Source organism: Pristiophorus japonicus, chromosome 1 (assembly GCF_044704955.1).
Source record: "Pristiophorus japonicus isolate sPriJap1 chromosome 1, sPriJap1.hap1, whole genome shotgun sequence".
In the NCBI taxonomy this organism is placed as follows: Eukaryota; Metazoa; Chordata; class Chondrichthyes; family Pristiophoridae; genus Pristiophorus; species Pristiophorus japonicus.
Genome location: NC_091977.1, coordinates 480,505,287 through 480,520,593, shown reverse-complemented (window position 1 = coordinate 480,520,593; position 15,307 = coordinate 480,505,287). Strand labels below are relative to the sequence as shown.

General features: G+C 49.3%; 1 protein-coding gene across 1 annotated transcript in view; it reads right to left on the bottom strand.

Annotated features, from left to right (window-relative positions):
• ccdc12 (coiled-coil domain containing 12) overlaps positions 1-10,435 on the bottom strand; it is a 65,305-nt gene extending 54,870 nt beyond the window's left edge. Inside the window, exon 1 of the mRNA XM_070894769.1 lies at positions 10,317-10,435. Coding sequence (XP_070750870.1) covers positions 10,317-10,400 — 84 coding nt within the window. The 5' untranslated portion in view covers positions 10,401-10,435. The remainder of the gene's footprint in view (positions 1-10,316) is intronic.
• Positions 10,436-15,307: the final 4,872 nt, after the last annotated feature.

Here is a 15,307-nt window from a genome sequence, read left to right as displayed (position 1 = left end):
GGAGGAGAGGGGGTGGAGGGGAGCAGGAGGAGAGGGGGTGGAGGGAGCAGGGAGAGAGGGGGTGGAGGGAGCAGGAGGGAGAGGGGGTGGAGGGGAGCAGGAGGAGAGGGGGTGGAGGGGGGCAGGAGGAGAGGGGGTGGAGGGAGCAGGAGGAGAGGGGGTGGGAGGGGAGCAGGAGGAGAGGGGGTGGAGGGGAGCAGGAGGAGAGGGGGTGGAGGGGAGCAGGAGGAGAGGGGGTGGAGGGGAGCAGGAGGAGAGGGGGGTGGGGGGAGCAGGAGGAGAGGGGGTGGGGAGGGAGCAGGGAGGAGAGGGGGTGGGGGGGAGCAGGAGGAGAGGGGGTGGGGGGAGCAGGAGGAGAGGGGGTGGAGGGGAGCAGGAGGAGAGGGGGTGGAGGGGAGCAGGAGGAGAGGGGGTGGAGGGGAGCAGGAGGAGAAGGGGGTGGAGGGGAGCAGGAGGAGAGGGGGTGGAGGGGAGCAGGAGGAGAGGGGGTGGAGGGGAGCAGGAGGAGAGGGGGTGGAGGGGAGCAGGAGGAGAGGGGGTGGAGGGGAGCAGGAGGAGAGGGGGGTGGAGGGGAGCAGGAGGAGAGGGGGTGGAGGGGAGCAGGAGGAGAGGGGTGGAGGGGAGCAGGAGGAGAGGGGGTGGAGGGGGAGCAGGAGGAGAGGGGGTGGAGGGGAGCAGGAGGAGAGGGGGTGGAGGGGGAGCAGGAGGAGAGGGGGTGGAGGGGAGCAGGAGGAGAGGGGGTGGAGGGGAGCAGGAGGAGAGGGGGTGGAGGGGAGCAGGAGGAGAGGGGGTGGAGGGGAGCAGGAGGAGAGGGGGGGTGGAGGGGAGCAGGAGGAGAGGGGGTGGAGGGGAGCAGGAGGAGAGGGGGTGGAGGGGAGCAGGAGGAGAGGGGGTGGGGGGGAGCAGGAGGAGAGGGGGTGGAGGGGAGCAGGAGGAGAGGGGGTGGAGGGGAGCAGGAGGAGAGGGGTTGGAGGGGAGCAGGAGGAGAGGGAGTGGAGGGGAGGAGGTGGGGTGGACTTGAGGTGGGGTGGAGGGGAGGAGGTGGGGGTGGAGGGGAGGAGAGAGAGAGAGAGAGAGAGAGAGAGAGAGAGAGAGAGATAGAGAGAGAGAGAGAGAGGAGAGCAGGGATGGAAGAGGAGAGGAGGGAGGAGGGCAGGGAAGGCTGTCCGGGCCCGGCCGACGAGAGGAGGGAGGGGGAACAGCTGAACGGGAGGGCGGGGGGGGGGAGGGGGTGGGAGGAGAGCGGACCGTACTGGACCTGAAGGCCTGGGGGACGGGGGTGGGGGGGGGGTGTGGGCAGAGAGCCGGAGCAGGAGCTGAAGATGAAGAGGGAGACCCAAGTCCAATCTTCCCCGCCCCAGTGAGCCCATTCGGCCAGGGCTCGGGGCGGCGTGCTTCGGGCCCCTCCCACGCAGCCTCGGCAGCCTGGAGCTGCTGCACATGCGCGCACACTCGAGCTCGCATGTGCAGAGTTCCCGGCACTGTTTTCAGCGTCGGGACCTGGCTCCGCCCCCCACAGCTTGTGCTGCGCTGCACCAAGCCAAAGGCCTGGAACGTTGCAGTGGCGGGGAAAATACAGAGGTAAGTTTTAGGCGCGGTTTTGAATGCAGAAATCAGGCGTGGCTCGCAGGGCTTCTCGGCGCAGCCCGAAACTTGACCCCTGTACCCCCTAGTTTTAGTTTCCCCTCCGAGTGGAAACATCCTCTCTGCATCCACCTTGTCGAGCCCCATTATCTTATACATTTCGATAAGATCACATCTCAATCTTCTCAATTCCAATGAGTGCAGGCCCAACCTATTCAACCTTTCCTCATAAGTCAAACCCCTCATCCCCAGAATCAACCTCGTGAACCTTCTCTGAACAGCCTCCAATGCAAGTATATCCTTCCTTAAAAACAGAGACCAAAACTGTATGCAGTACTCCAAGTGTGGCCTCACCAATACCATGTAGAGTTGTAGCAGCTTTTATACTCTATCCCCCTTGCAATACAGGCCAACATTCCATTTGACTTCCTGATTACTTGCTGTATCTGCTCTCACGTCAAGGAACACAGAAACCTAGAAAATAGGTGCAGGAGTAGGCCATTTGGCCCTTCGAGCCTGCACCGCCATTCAATAAGATCATGGCTGATCATCACCTCAGTACCCCTTTCCTGCTTTCTCTCCATACCCCTTCGGGCCATATCTAACTCCCTCTTGAATATATCCAACAAACTGGCATCAACAACTCTCTGTGGTCGAGAATTCCACAGGTTAACAGCTCTGAGTGAAGAAGTTTCTCCTCATCTCGGTCCTAAATGGCTTACCCCTTATCCTTAGACTGTGACCCCTGGTTCGGGACTTCCCCAACATTGGGAACATTCTTCTTGCATCGAACCTGCCCAGTCCCGTCAGAATTTTATATGTTTCTATGAGATCCCTTCTCATCCTTCTAAACTTCAGTGAATAAAGGCCCAGTCGATCCAGTCTCTCCTCATATGTCATTCCTGCCATCCCTGGAATCAGTATGGTGAACCTTCGCTGTACTCCCTCAATAGCAAAACACCCTACCTCAGATTAGGAGACCAAAACTGCACACAATATTCCAGGTGAGGCCTCACCAAGGCCCTGTACAACTGCAGGAAGACCTCCCTGCTCCTATCCTCAAATCCTCGAGCTATGAAGGGCAACATGCCAATTGCCTTCTTCACCGCCTGCATGTCAACTTTCAGTGACTCATGAACCATGACACCCAGGTCTCGTTGCACCTCCCCTTTTCCTAATCTGCCACCATTCAAATAATATTCTGCCTTTGTGTTTTTGCCTCCGAAGTGGATAACCTCACATTTATCCACATTATACTGCATCTGCCATGCGTTTGCCCACTCACCTAACCTGTCCAAGTCACCCTGCAGCCTCTTAGCATCCTCCTCACAGCTCACACCGCCACCCAGCTTAGTGTCATCTGCAAACTTGGAGATATTACACTCAATTCCTTCATCCAAATCATTAATGTATATTGTAAATAGCTGGGGTCCCAGCACTGAGTCCTGTGGCACCCCCCCCCCACCCCCACCCGAGTGAAGGGATGAATTCACAGGTGTTTCGATGAAGGACCTGATATTCCAGGTCCTGAACTACATGTTGAAGATGGAACATAAGAACAAGGAGCAGGAGTAGGCCATACGGCCCCTCGAAGGGAGCAATACCCTTAAAATTAGAGCTGGGCCACTCGGGTGACGTCAGGAAGCACTTCTTCATAAAGGTTAGTGGAAATCTGAAACTCTCTCCCCTAAAAAGCTGCTGCGTCTCGGTCAACTGAACATTTCAAAACTGAGATTAGATTTTTATTCGCTGGAGGTATTAAGGGATATGGAGTTAAAATACAGATCAGCCATAATCTAATTGAATGGCAGAACAGGCTCGAGGTGCTGAATGGCCTACTCCTGTTCCAATGTACTGAAACAACAGAATCCCTTTTTGGGAAGTAGGGGAATTATTTTTGTAGTTCAGTCACTGATACTTGGTAGGCAAATATGGCAGCATGCTTTCAACCAGCAACATGCCACAGACAGCAATGATTTCATGTTTTTGATACTGTTGGTTGAGGTTAGAATGCTGGCCCAGATACCGAGAAAACTCCCAGGAAGGTGTGGTCAACTGCAGGAAAGTGGAGTTGAGGTAGATCAACCACGATCTTAGTGAATGGGAATGGCAGAGCAGGCTCAAGGGGCCAAATGGCCGACTCCTGCTCCTATTTCTTACCTTCTTAAAACTGGTCCTAATTAGGCACGAAACAGGGACTGTGGGAAGTGTCACAATGCTGCAATAGCAGGCAGCCTCTGAAGTTGGATCGGAGGTAGATGTTGGAGCAGAGCACAGGGAGCTTTAATTTACATCCGACTCTGGGGCCACTGTGCACTCCACTCAACAGGACTAACATTTCCTGAGCACAAAAAAATTGTCACACACAAGAATCTGAGTTAATCAATGCATAACAAGAGCTGCCATCAGTGACTCCCATGTTCTTTGCCAATTCAAATCACCGTGTATATACCTCCAGCTTCCTTGCTTTGTCTGCTCACCAAGGGCAGTAAACCTATCCCAACAGATGTTTTAGTGAGTTGTGTAGTTTCTCAGCCAGAGTTTAACTTTTAAAGTTATTTTTACAACTCTTGGAATATTTCTCGATAATTCCATAAGCTCTGCGATGTCAGGTTAAAGCATTGTTGTGTTTACATGATCTGAATCTACTGCAACAAAACTGCAGCAGCAACTTCCTCTATCAACCGCAGTCCAAACTCAACCTTATCGCGCACAGCAGCAACATAATAACAGCTTCCTTTCCACCCACGCTCGAGGGAGAAGCCATTAACTGAATTAACACCTTGTCAGCTTGGTATCACTCTCATTGAGGGTTCTGGGAGCATGCCTCCATACAGCACAGGCTTGAGCTTACAATCCAGTCTGACACAACAGTACAGGACTGAGGGAGTGCTGCATTGCCGGGGATGGCACCTTTTGAATACGATGAGTAAACCAACACACCATCTAACTGTGTTCATGATTCCATACCACCATTCAATGAGCATCCTGGCGAACTTACCTCCCTCAAAACACCATAATCCAAAAAAAGTTAATTAGTCAATCACGCCACTGCCCTATTGAGAGGCAATGCTGATCGAGAACAGCTACCTCCTACATAGCAAGTCACTGCCCTCCCAAAGTCATCCATTGGGTAAAGCACATTGAAAGATTTTGATTTGATGAGTCATTGAATAATTACAAAGATAACAACATCACAATTAATTGGTAGCCTCAGGGTTGTGATACAGGATTCATAATCCAGAGAACGCAAGTTCAAATCCCACCATTGGCAATTTGAATTCAGTTTTTAAATTCTGCATATAAACTAAGTCACCATGAAGCGTCGGATTGTCATAAAAACTCAGCTGGTTCACTAACAACCTTCAGAGAAGGTCACCTACCATCCTTGCCTGGTCTGGCCCATATGTGACTCCAGTCACCCACAAATGTGGTTGACTCTTAACTGCCCTCCGTTGTAGCGCTACCTTCTCAGAACAAATAAGGATGTGCAATAAATGCCAGCGTCGTCAGCAACGGCCTCAACCCAAAAATAAGTTCTAAAATATTAATCTATGAATATCTATTACATACAAGTACATATGTGCATATAATACAACAGAAGTATAATATTACTGACTCCTGCTGTAATATATATTGCGAGTGTCCACAACTCCATCCTGCAACATGCTACTCGTCACCATCCAAACACAACCCCAGCCCAGGTTGAAAAGGCCATCCAACAACTGAAGAACAAGGCCTCAGTAACAGATGGAATCCCCGCCGAAGCACTAAAACAAAGCGGAGAAGCACTATTGGCACAAATACATGAACTAATTTCTCTTATTTGGAAGGCGGAGAGCATGCCAGGGGATCTCAGACACCGGTTGCGATAATTAAAGGAGTTTCCCTGCTGTCTGCCACGGGGAAAGTCATCGCAAGAACCCTCCTCAACTGCCTGCTCCTTGTGGCTGAAGAGCTTCTCCCAGAGTCACAATGCAGATTCTGCCCACTAAGGGGCACAATGGACATGATCTTCACCGCGCGTCAAATCCAAGAGCAATGCAGGGAACACCACCAACCACTGTACATGGCCGCCTTTAACCTAAAAAGGCCTTCGACAGTATTAACCGTGAGAGATTATAGAGTGTTCTCAAGTTTGGCTGCCCTCAAAGGCACCCAGCCTGCTTCACAACAACATGCAAGCCGATATCCTGACCAACGGATCCACCACAGACTCAATTCTGGTATGGACCAGGGTCAAGCAAGGCTGTGTCATCGCACCAACGCTCTTCTAAATCTTCCTTGCTGCAATGCTCCACTTCACCCTCAATAAGCTCCTCGCTAATCTACAATGCAAACGGGAAACAGTTCAACCTCCGCCGCCTCGATTCCAGATCCAAGGTCACCCCATCCTCTGTCACTGAATTACAGTATGCAGACGACGCTTGCGTCTACGCACACTCGGAGGCCAAACTCCAATCCGTCGTCAACACCTTCACCGAAGCATATGAGAGCATGGGCCTTGCACTAAACATCCGTAAGACAAAGGTCCGCTACCGACATGCCCCCGCCACACAGTACCGCTACCCGATTATTAAAATCCACGACGCAGCCTTGGACAACGTGGATTTTAGATACCTCGGGAGCCTACTGTCAACAAGGGCAGACGTCAATGACGAAATCTAACACCGCCTTCAGTGTGCTAGTGCAGCCTTCAGTCGCCTGAGGAAGTGCGAGTTTGAAGACCAAGACCTCAAACCCAGCACCAAGCTCATGGTCTGCAGAGCAGTAGTGATACCCGCCCTCCTATATGCTTCAGAGACATGGACCATGTACAGCAGGCACCTCAAACCACTGGAGAGGTACCAACAACGCTGCCACCGCAAGATCCTGCAAATCCACTGGCAGGATAGGCGCACCATCAGTGTTCTCACTCAGGTCAACATCCCCAGCATCGAAGCATTTACCACGTGCGATCAGCTCCATTGGGCGGGCCACATCGTCCGCATGCCCGACTCTCAAAACAAGCATCCTATGTGGAGCTCCAACACGCAAGCGAGCCCCAGGTGAGCAGAGGAAACACTTCAAAGACACCCTCAAAGCCTCCTTGAAAAAGTGCAACATCCCCACCGACACCTGGCAATCCCTGGCTCAAGACCACTCAAAGTGGAAGAAAAGCATCCAGGAAGACGCCGATCACCTGGAGTCTCTTTGCCGGAGGCAAAGCGCAAAAAATGGAAGGAGCGCACAACAACCCAAGCACTCCACCCACCCATCCCCTCATCCAACATCCCTTCAACCACTGTCTGGCCCACCTGTGACAGAGACTGTAGATCCCACATTGGACTCCTCATTCACCTGAGAAGTCATTTTTAGTGTGGAAGCAAGTCATCCTCGACTCCAAGGGACTGCCCAAGAAGAATATATATCAGAGCTTGTGGTTTGTCACCATTAATCAAACCTCCCTCCCTGCCATGAATCCTCCTCCATTGCTCCATATCTCCAGCCTTGATTCACCTTCCATTAAACAACTTACATTTATATAGCATCTTTAATGCAGCAAAACACCCCAAGGTATTTCACAAGAGCGGTATCAAACTAAATTTGACACTGAGCCACATGAGGAGATAGTAGGACAGATGACCAAAAGCTTAGTCAAAGTGATAGGTTTTATGGAGCATCTTAAAGAGAGAGGCGGAGAGATTTAGGGTGGGAATTCCAGAGCTTCGGACCGAAGTAGCTGAAGTCATGGCCTCCAATGGTGGAGCAGTTAAAATCAGAGATGTCCAAGAGGCCAGAATTGGAGGGTTGTAGGGCTGGAAGAGGATACAGAGATAGGGAGGGGCGACGCCATGGAGGGATATGAAAATAAGGATCAGAATTTTTAAACTGAGGTGTTTCCGGACCTGGAGCTGATGCAGGGGCAGAGTCGGGCGATGTTACAAATGTGGAAGTAGGCAGTCTTGGCGATGGAGTGGATGTGCGGTTGGAAACTCTTCTGGGGTTAATCTAACATCCCTCCCCCGAATCCACCACCCCCACTCCGGATAATTGAATCCCCACTCGAATCCCCTCCGAAAGATCGAAACTTCCTGAATTTCCCTCCCAATGATCAAACAGCTCCCCCTGCCGAATCCTCCTCCAAATAACTATAACCCCTCCCCCCAGCCAACACCCATGAATCCCCTACCCAATGATTGAAGCCCCCCCATTGATTAAACCTCCCTCCCCTGACCTGAATCACTTCTGAAATTGACTGTTTTTGGATGATGTCGACAAGGGACATCATAAAGATGAGAAATAGGAGGGGACCAAGGATAGATCTTTAGGGTACACCAGAGGTAGCGGTGCCAGAATGGGAAGAGAAGCCATTGCAGGTGATTTTCTGGCTACGATTAGATTGGTAAGAATGGAACCAGGTGAATGCCTTCCCACCCAGCTGGACAATGGTGGAGAGGTGTTGGAGGAGGAGGATGGACTGGTCAACCGTGTCAAAGGCTACAGACAGGTCGAGAAAGATGTGGAGGGATAGTTTGCCTTTGCCACAGTCACAAAGGATGTCATTTGAGACTTTGACGAGAGCCGTTTCGGTACTGTGGCAGGGGCAGAAAAGAGTTTGAAGGAATTCATAAGAACATAAGAAATAGGAGTAGGAGTAGGTCATTTGGCCCCTCAAGCCTGCTCCGCCATTCAATAAGATCAAGGCTGATATGACCATGAACTCAGCTCCACTTCCCTGTCCACTTCCCATAACACTTTGCTCCCTTATCGCTCAAAAATCTGTCTATCTCCACCTTAAATATATTCAATGACCCAGCCTCCACAGCTCTCTGGGGCAGAGAATTCCAGAGATTTACAACCCTGAGAAGAAATTTCTCCTCATCTCAGTTTTAAATGGACAGCCCCTTATTCTAAGACTATGTCGCCTAGTTTTAGTTTCCCCTGTGAGTTGAAATATCCTCTCTGCATCCACCTTGTCGAGCCCCCTCATTATCTTACAAGTTTCAATAAGATCACCTCTCATTTTTCTGAACTCCAATGTGTATAGGCCCAAACTATCCTCATAAGTCAACCCCCTCATCTGCGGAATCAACCTAATGAACCTTCTCTGAACAGTCTCCAATGCAAGTATATCCTTCCTTAAATACAGAGACCAAAACTATACACAGTACTCCAGGTGTGGCCTCACCAATACCCTGTACAGCTGTAGCAAGACTTCCCTGCTTTTATACTCTATCCCCTTTGCAATAAAGGCCAACATTCCATTTGCCTTCAAACATGGAGTTCTGGGAAACTTGGGCACGGATTTGGGAGGCGACAACACGTTCAAGGACTTTGGAAAGGAAAGGGAGGTGGAGATGGGGCAGTAGCTGGCAAGCACAGTGGGGTCAAGGGCTGTTTTTTTTTCTTTGAGAGGGGTGATGATGGCAGATTTGAAGGAGGGGAACAGTACCTGAGGAGAGAGAACTGTTACCAATGTCAGCTAACAGGAGAGCTAGAAAAGGAAGTTGGATGGTCAGCAGTTTAGTGGGAATAGGGTCAACGGAGCAGGAACTAGGTCTCATGGACAAGATGAGCGTGGAGACATCAAGAGGGGAGATCAGAGAGAAACTGGAGAAAGATGAGTTCAGGGCTTAGTGGAAACGTCACAGGAAGTTTGGCCCAGTGGGCTTGGGGAAGGAAGGGAAGTGGCAGAGGCAGCTGATCGGATGGTCTCAATCTTAATGACAAAGAAATCCGTGAGTTCCTCACACTTGTTGTTTGAGGTGAGTGTGAAGACAGGAAACATATAAATGAAAGTCTTTCTTTCTTTCCGTGCCCTAAATTCCTCCATCCCTGCATCCCCCTCCACTGCCCAAGATATTCAGCCTGTCCCTGCTGTGAACTCCCATCCCTCACTTCCTGCCCCCTGTCCCACCCCCGCTCTATGCCCCTTTATTCCCACTCTCCCTGCCCATCCCACCCTTTATTCCCACTCTGTGCCCACCCCTCACTCCCTGCCCCTTTATTTTCACTCCCCCTGCCCACCCCTTGCTCTCTGCCCCTTTATAGAAACATAGAAAATAGGTGGAGTAGGCCATTCAGCCCTTCGAGCCTGCACCGCCATTCAATGAGTTCATGGCTGAACATGCAACTTCAGTATCCCATTCCTGCTTTCTCGCCATACCCCTTGATTCACCCTAGTAGTAAGGACTACATCCAACTCCTTTTTGAATATATTTAGTGAATTGGATCAACAACTTTCTGTGGTAGAGAATTCCACAGGTTCACCACTCTCTGGGTGAAGAAGTTTCTCCTCATCTCGGTCCTAAATGGCTTACCCCTTATCCTTAGACTGCGACCCCTGGTTCTGGACTTCCCCAACATTGGGAACATTCTTCCTCATCGAACCTGTCTAAACCCGTCAGAATTTTAAACGTTTCCATGAGGTCCCCTCTCACTCTTCTGAACTCCAGTGAATACAAGCCCAGTTGATCCAGTCTTTCTTGATAGGTCAGTCCCGCCATCCCGGGAATCAGTCTGGTGAATCTTCGCTGCACTCCCTCAATAGCAAGAATGTCCTTCCTCAAGTTAGGAGACCAAAACTGTACACAATACTCCAGGTATTCTCACTCTCTACTAAAATACTGCTGGCATGTTACATTATTCCCTTTTTCCAGGGTGTAAATAGAGGCGGAGACACAAGGCCAGAGGCGGGTAGAGTGAGTTCAGTACTCAGCGGAAAGGCCCGTGAGCTTAACCTCCCTTACCTGCAACTGCCGCTCCCGCAGCGCTCTCAGTCGTTCCTTCCTCTTCAGCGCCTCCTCCTGAAGTTTCCCGGCTCGATCCGCCATCTTCCCGACAGCCTCTGCGGCAGTCGTGACTAGCCGCTCACAGGACGATCGGCCAACGCCGGGGAGGGAACGCCGGGGAGGGAACGCCGAGCGCATAGATTTACCCAATGACGTCACGCCAACCCAAATCGTCTATCACCAAAATATTGAAAGTAAATTAATAAAAGAGGCTTGTAACACAAGAGGGAGTGGGAAAAAAACAATCTATTTTTAAAATGGTTCACTCTTACATACTGAGTTATCCAACAAGGGTGTTCAGTTTTTCTATTTAACTATTAACTCTATAATAGCAAATAAAAATTAAGGACAGAATGTATGACTTTAAAATTATATGTGCGGGCTCTGGTCCACTTATTCCCTTGCCCTCTCACTCTGCTTCACCTGAATGCAATACTTGGTCATGGAGTGCCAAGTGCACTGCCACATGAGCCAAACTAGTTTTGCACCATAGCCAAGGCTCTAACATTTTTAAAAAGTGAACTGTGGCTGCTATATTCTGAGACTCACTTTGTCCTTTTGTCTTGTTGGCAGAATACTAGAATTACCTGGAGACATCACATGTTACAGTGCAACTGGAATTCCCCAGAAAGCTAATCCATTAAAAGAAGATTTGTTTTACAAAACTGATTGTGTCAGCGGTACTATTTCTGGGTATCCAGTATATGAATAATTTGAGACATGACATGTGATAAGTGCTTTGGAGGAACAGGTGACTTTGGACTTACTGTTCCCAAAGCTCTGCACCACTGGGTTTTGCCTCACATTATGTCTGGGTCTGTTGTGGAGTAATTGATAAAGATTGATTGCCATGATTGGCCAACAACTTCATTCTCATTGTATCATGTGACTACTGAGATGGTGGAAGGCGAACTATATGGATCTTGGTCTTTTTTCATCTAGCAATTCCTATGTCAGCTCATCTGCTGTTGAAGCCCTCATCCATGCCTTTGTTATCTCTAGACTTGACTATTCCAACGCACTCCTGGCTGGCCTCACACATTCTACCCAGGTAAACTTGAGGTCATCCAAAACTCGGTAGCCCATGTCCTAACTAGCACCAAGTCCCGCTCAAGCATCACCCATGCTCGGCAACCTACATTGGCTCCTGGTTAAGCAACGCCTCGATTTCAAAATTCTCATCCTTGTTTACAATTCCCTCCATGGCCTCACCCGTTCCCGTCTCTGTAATCTCCTTCAGCCTCATAATCCCATGAGATATCTGCATTCCTCAAATTCTGCCCTCTTGAGCAACCCTGATTATAACTGCCCAACCATTGGTGGCCTTGCCTTCAACTGCCTGGGCCCCAAGCTCTGAAACTCCCTGCCTAAACCTCCCCACCTCTCTTTCCTCCTTTAAGACACTCCTTAAAACCTACCTCTTCATGTGCCGTAATTTCTTCTTATGTGGCTCGGTTAAATATTTTTTTGTCTTAAAACACTCCTGTGAAGTGCCTTGGGACGTTTTACTACGTTAAAGGCACTATATAAATATAAGTTGTTGTTGTTGTAAGCTTCAATTGGCCACGTCTCAAGTTTGACGAACACATAATATATTCAAACAGTTCTCCCCCTTTCCACACCCAATTAGGTGTTAAAAATAATTTAATGTTGATTGTCGGGCCATTGAAAGAGAGAGACAGAGCCATTATCTGTAATGACCAACCCATCGGGCGTTATCCTGCTGGCAAGACACTTGACTATGGTGGTAGGTCTTGTTTGTCCTTACGGGATCTGATAGTGTTATCTGCACAGCATGCCAGTTCAATTGAATATACAGGTCACTATGGAGGGGCAGAATTCCATCATGTGTTTATGGTGCTGTGTCACGAGTTCAAATCCCACCATAGCAAATTGCGAAATTCAATAAATCTGGCAATTTGTAGATTGGCAAGAGCAATCAATGGCCACAAAAGCTGCCAAATTGTCCAAAACCCCATCCCAAAGTTCCCCAATATGCTTCTGGGAAGGGTACCTGCCACACATACCTCGTTTGGCCTATGTGTGACTCCAGTCGAACACTATGTGGTTGACTCTTGATGTTCATTGACCCGTCCCAGTTGTAAAAACAAGCATTGCAAAACAAACCCATCAACAAAAAACAACCCAGGCTATGACTTTGATGGTCAACAAAAATAAAAGATACTGGGGAAGAAACCCAAATTGTAATAACACTTAATCTGCTTCTGGTGCTGTTAGTTGAGGGATGAATGCTCTCCAGTAAACTAAGGAAACTTCCTGATGCTCTTCACATAGGGCCTTGCAACACATCAGAGGCCCCAATTAAATCCAGTGATATTTTTAGCAATCTCAACTTCATTGTTGTAGAGGCCCCAAACCAGACCATTGCATGGGGCTCCTGCAAAGCAAACGCTGCTCCCGAGTGCTGCAAGTCCTCTAACCTCCATCTGAATTACCAGAACAGGCAGATGGGCCCTCAGTTTAACATTTCATCTGAAGGGCATAACCTGACAGCAGTACCCACCCCAGTATTGAACTGGAGCATCAGCCTTGTGACCTGGCACTTCAGGACTGTTAGATTTATGTAAGGGTACTGCTGGGTTTAGTGAGTTAAAAGTGTACAACTTAACTCGGCAAAAATTCTGCAATTTGATCCATGCACCAGTTCTCTTAAAGTGTTATCCACTGAGTTGCATCCCCCTGTTCTTTCCCCATTCAGCCCATCATACTCTCTGAAAGAACTGTCTCTTTAGTTGCATTTCACTACCCTTTCACAATTCAGCCCATTCATCATCATCATCATAGGCAGTCCCTCGGAATCGAGAAAGACTTGCTTGCAGTCTTAAAATGAGTCCTTAGGTGGCTGAACAGTCCAATATGAGAGCCACAGTCCCTGTCACAGGTGGGACAGATAGTCGTTGAGGGCAAGGGAGGGTGGGACAGATTTGCCGCACGCTCTTTCCGCTGCCTGCGCTTGATTTCTGCATGCTCTCGGCGAGACTCGAGGCGCTCAGCGCCCTCCCGGGTGCACTTCCTCCACTTAAGGCAGTCTTTGGTCAGTGGGGATGTTGCACTGTCAGGGAGGCTTTGAGGGTGTCCTCGTAACATTTCCTCTGCCCACCTTTGGCTCGTTTGCCGTGAAGGGGTTCCAAGTCGAGCGCTTGCTTTGGGAGTCTCGTGTCTGGCATGCGGACAATGTGGCCTGCCCAGCAGAGCTGATCAAGTGTGGTCAGTGCTTCAATGCTGGGGATGTTGGCCTGGTCGAGGATGCTAATGTTGGTGCATCTGTCCTCCCAGGGGATTTGTAGGATCTTACGGAGACATCATTGGTCACATTTCTCCAGCGACTTGAGGTGTCTACTGTACATAGTCCATGTCTCTGAGCCATACAGGAGGGCGGGTATTGCACCTGTGCTGGCTACTGAAAGAATTATTCTCCTTAGTCCCATTCTTCTGCCCTTTCCCCATTCAACCTGAAAGGGTTAATTTATGAGGACATTGCATAAACTTGGCTTGTTTAGAAGGTTGAGGGGGTTATCTAATTGAGATGTTTAAAATGATTAAGGGATCCAATAGAGTAGGAACATAGGAATAGGACTAGGCCATTCAGTCTCTTGAGCCTGCTCCGCCCTTCAATTGGATCTTTGGCTGATCTGTATCTCAAATCTATTTACCCTTAGCTCCATATCCTTCAATACCCTTACCGAACATAGATACCGAGAAACGGTTTCCTCTGGGTGGGGGAATAATCTTAAAATTAGAACTTAGCCATTTAAGGTTGAGATCAGGTGGCACTTTTTTCACACAAAAGATAGCAGAAATGTGCAACGCTCCCCCATAAGGCTGAGGATGCTGAGTCAATTTAAATTTTCAAGACCAAGATCGATTGATTTTTGTTCGGCAAGGTAATAAAGAGAGCGTAACTAATACCGCCTACTTCCACCTCCGTAACACCGCCCGTCTCTGCCCTTGTCTCAGCTCATCTGCTGCTGAAGCCTTTATCCATGTTTTTGTTACCTCTAGACTGGACTATTCCAATGCATCCCTGGCTGGCCTCCCACTTCTACCCGACATAAACTAGAGGTGATGATCCAAAACTCGGCTGCCCGTGTCCTAACTCGCACCAAGTCCCGCTCACCCATCACCCCTGTGCTCGCTGACCTATATTTACTTCTGGTTAAGCAACGCCGAGATTTCAAAATTCTCACTTATTTTCATGGCCTCGCCCTCCCTATCTCTGTAATCTCCTCCAGCCTCAAAACCCACCCCGAGATATCTGCACTCCTCGAATTCTGCCCCCCTGAGCATCCTTGATTGTAATCGTTCAATGATTGGTGGCTGTGCCTTCTGTTGTCTCGGCCCCAAGCTCTGGAACTCTTTGCCTAAACTTCACCGCCTCCCTTTCCTCCTGCAAGACGCTCTTTAAAACATACCTCTTTGACCAAGCTTTTGGTCACCTGCGCTAATTTCTACTTATACGGCTCGGTGCCAAATTGTTTTATCTCATAATACTCCTGTGAAGCGCCTTGGGACATTTCACTCTGTTAAAGGCGCTATATAAATACAAGCTGTTGTTGTTATGGAGCTGCAGGTTGAGGATTGAGGGGCTGAATGGCCTACTCATGTTCCTATGGCAGCTCTCTAAAAGAACTGATCCCATAGTCCCAGTCTCTTTGGCCTTAACCCGTTTAGTTTTCTTTTGGAGAAGCATATAATTTACTGGGAAGCTTCCAACTGGATTATCTGGGTTTAAAAAAAACATAAAAATGAGGTCACTATTTATAAAGGTACCTCATCAGACATCGCAAAGAGCTTCGCATACAATGACTGGCTAAAGCACAGTGACTGTTGCTATTGTCGTGCCTAAAATAAAGTAGTAGTATTGTGGAGTGGTGGCGGTACCAGTGGCGATGCACTGCACCTGGCCGTGCGCACCCTCTCACCTGACG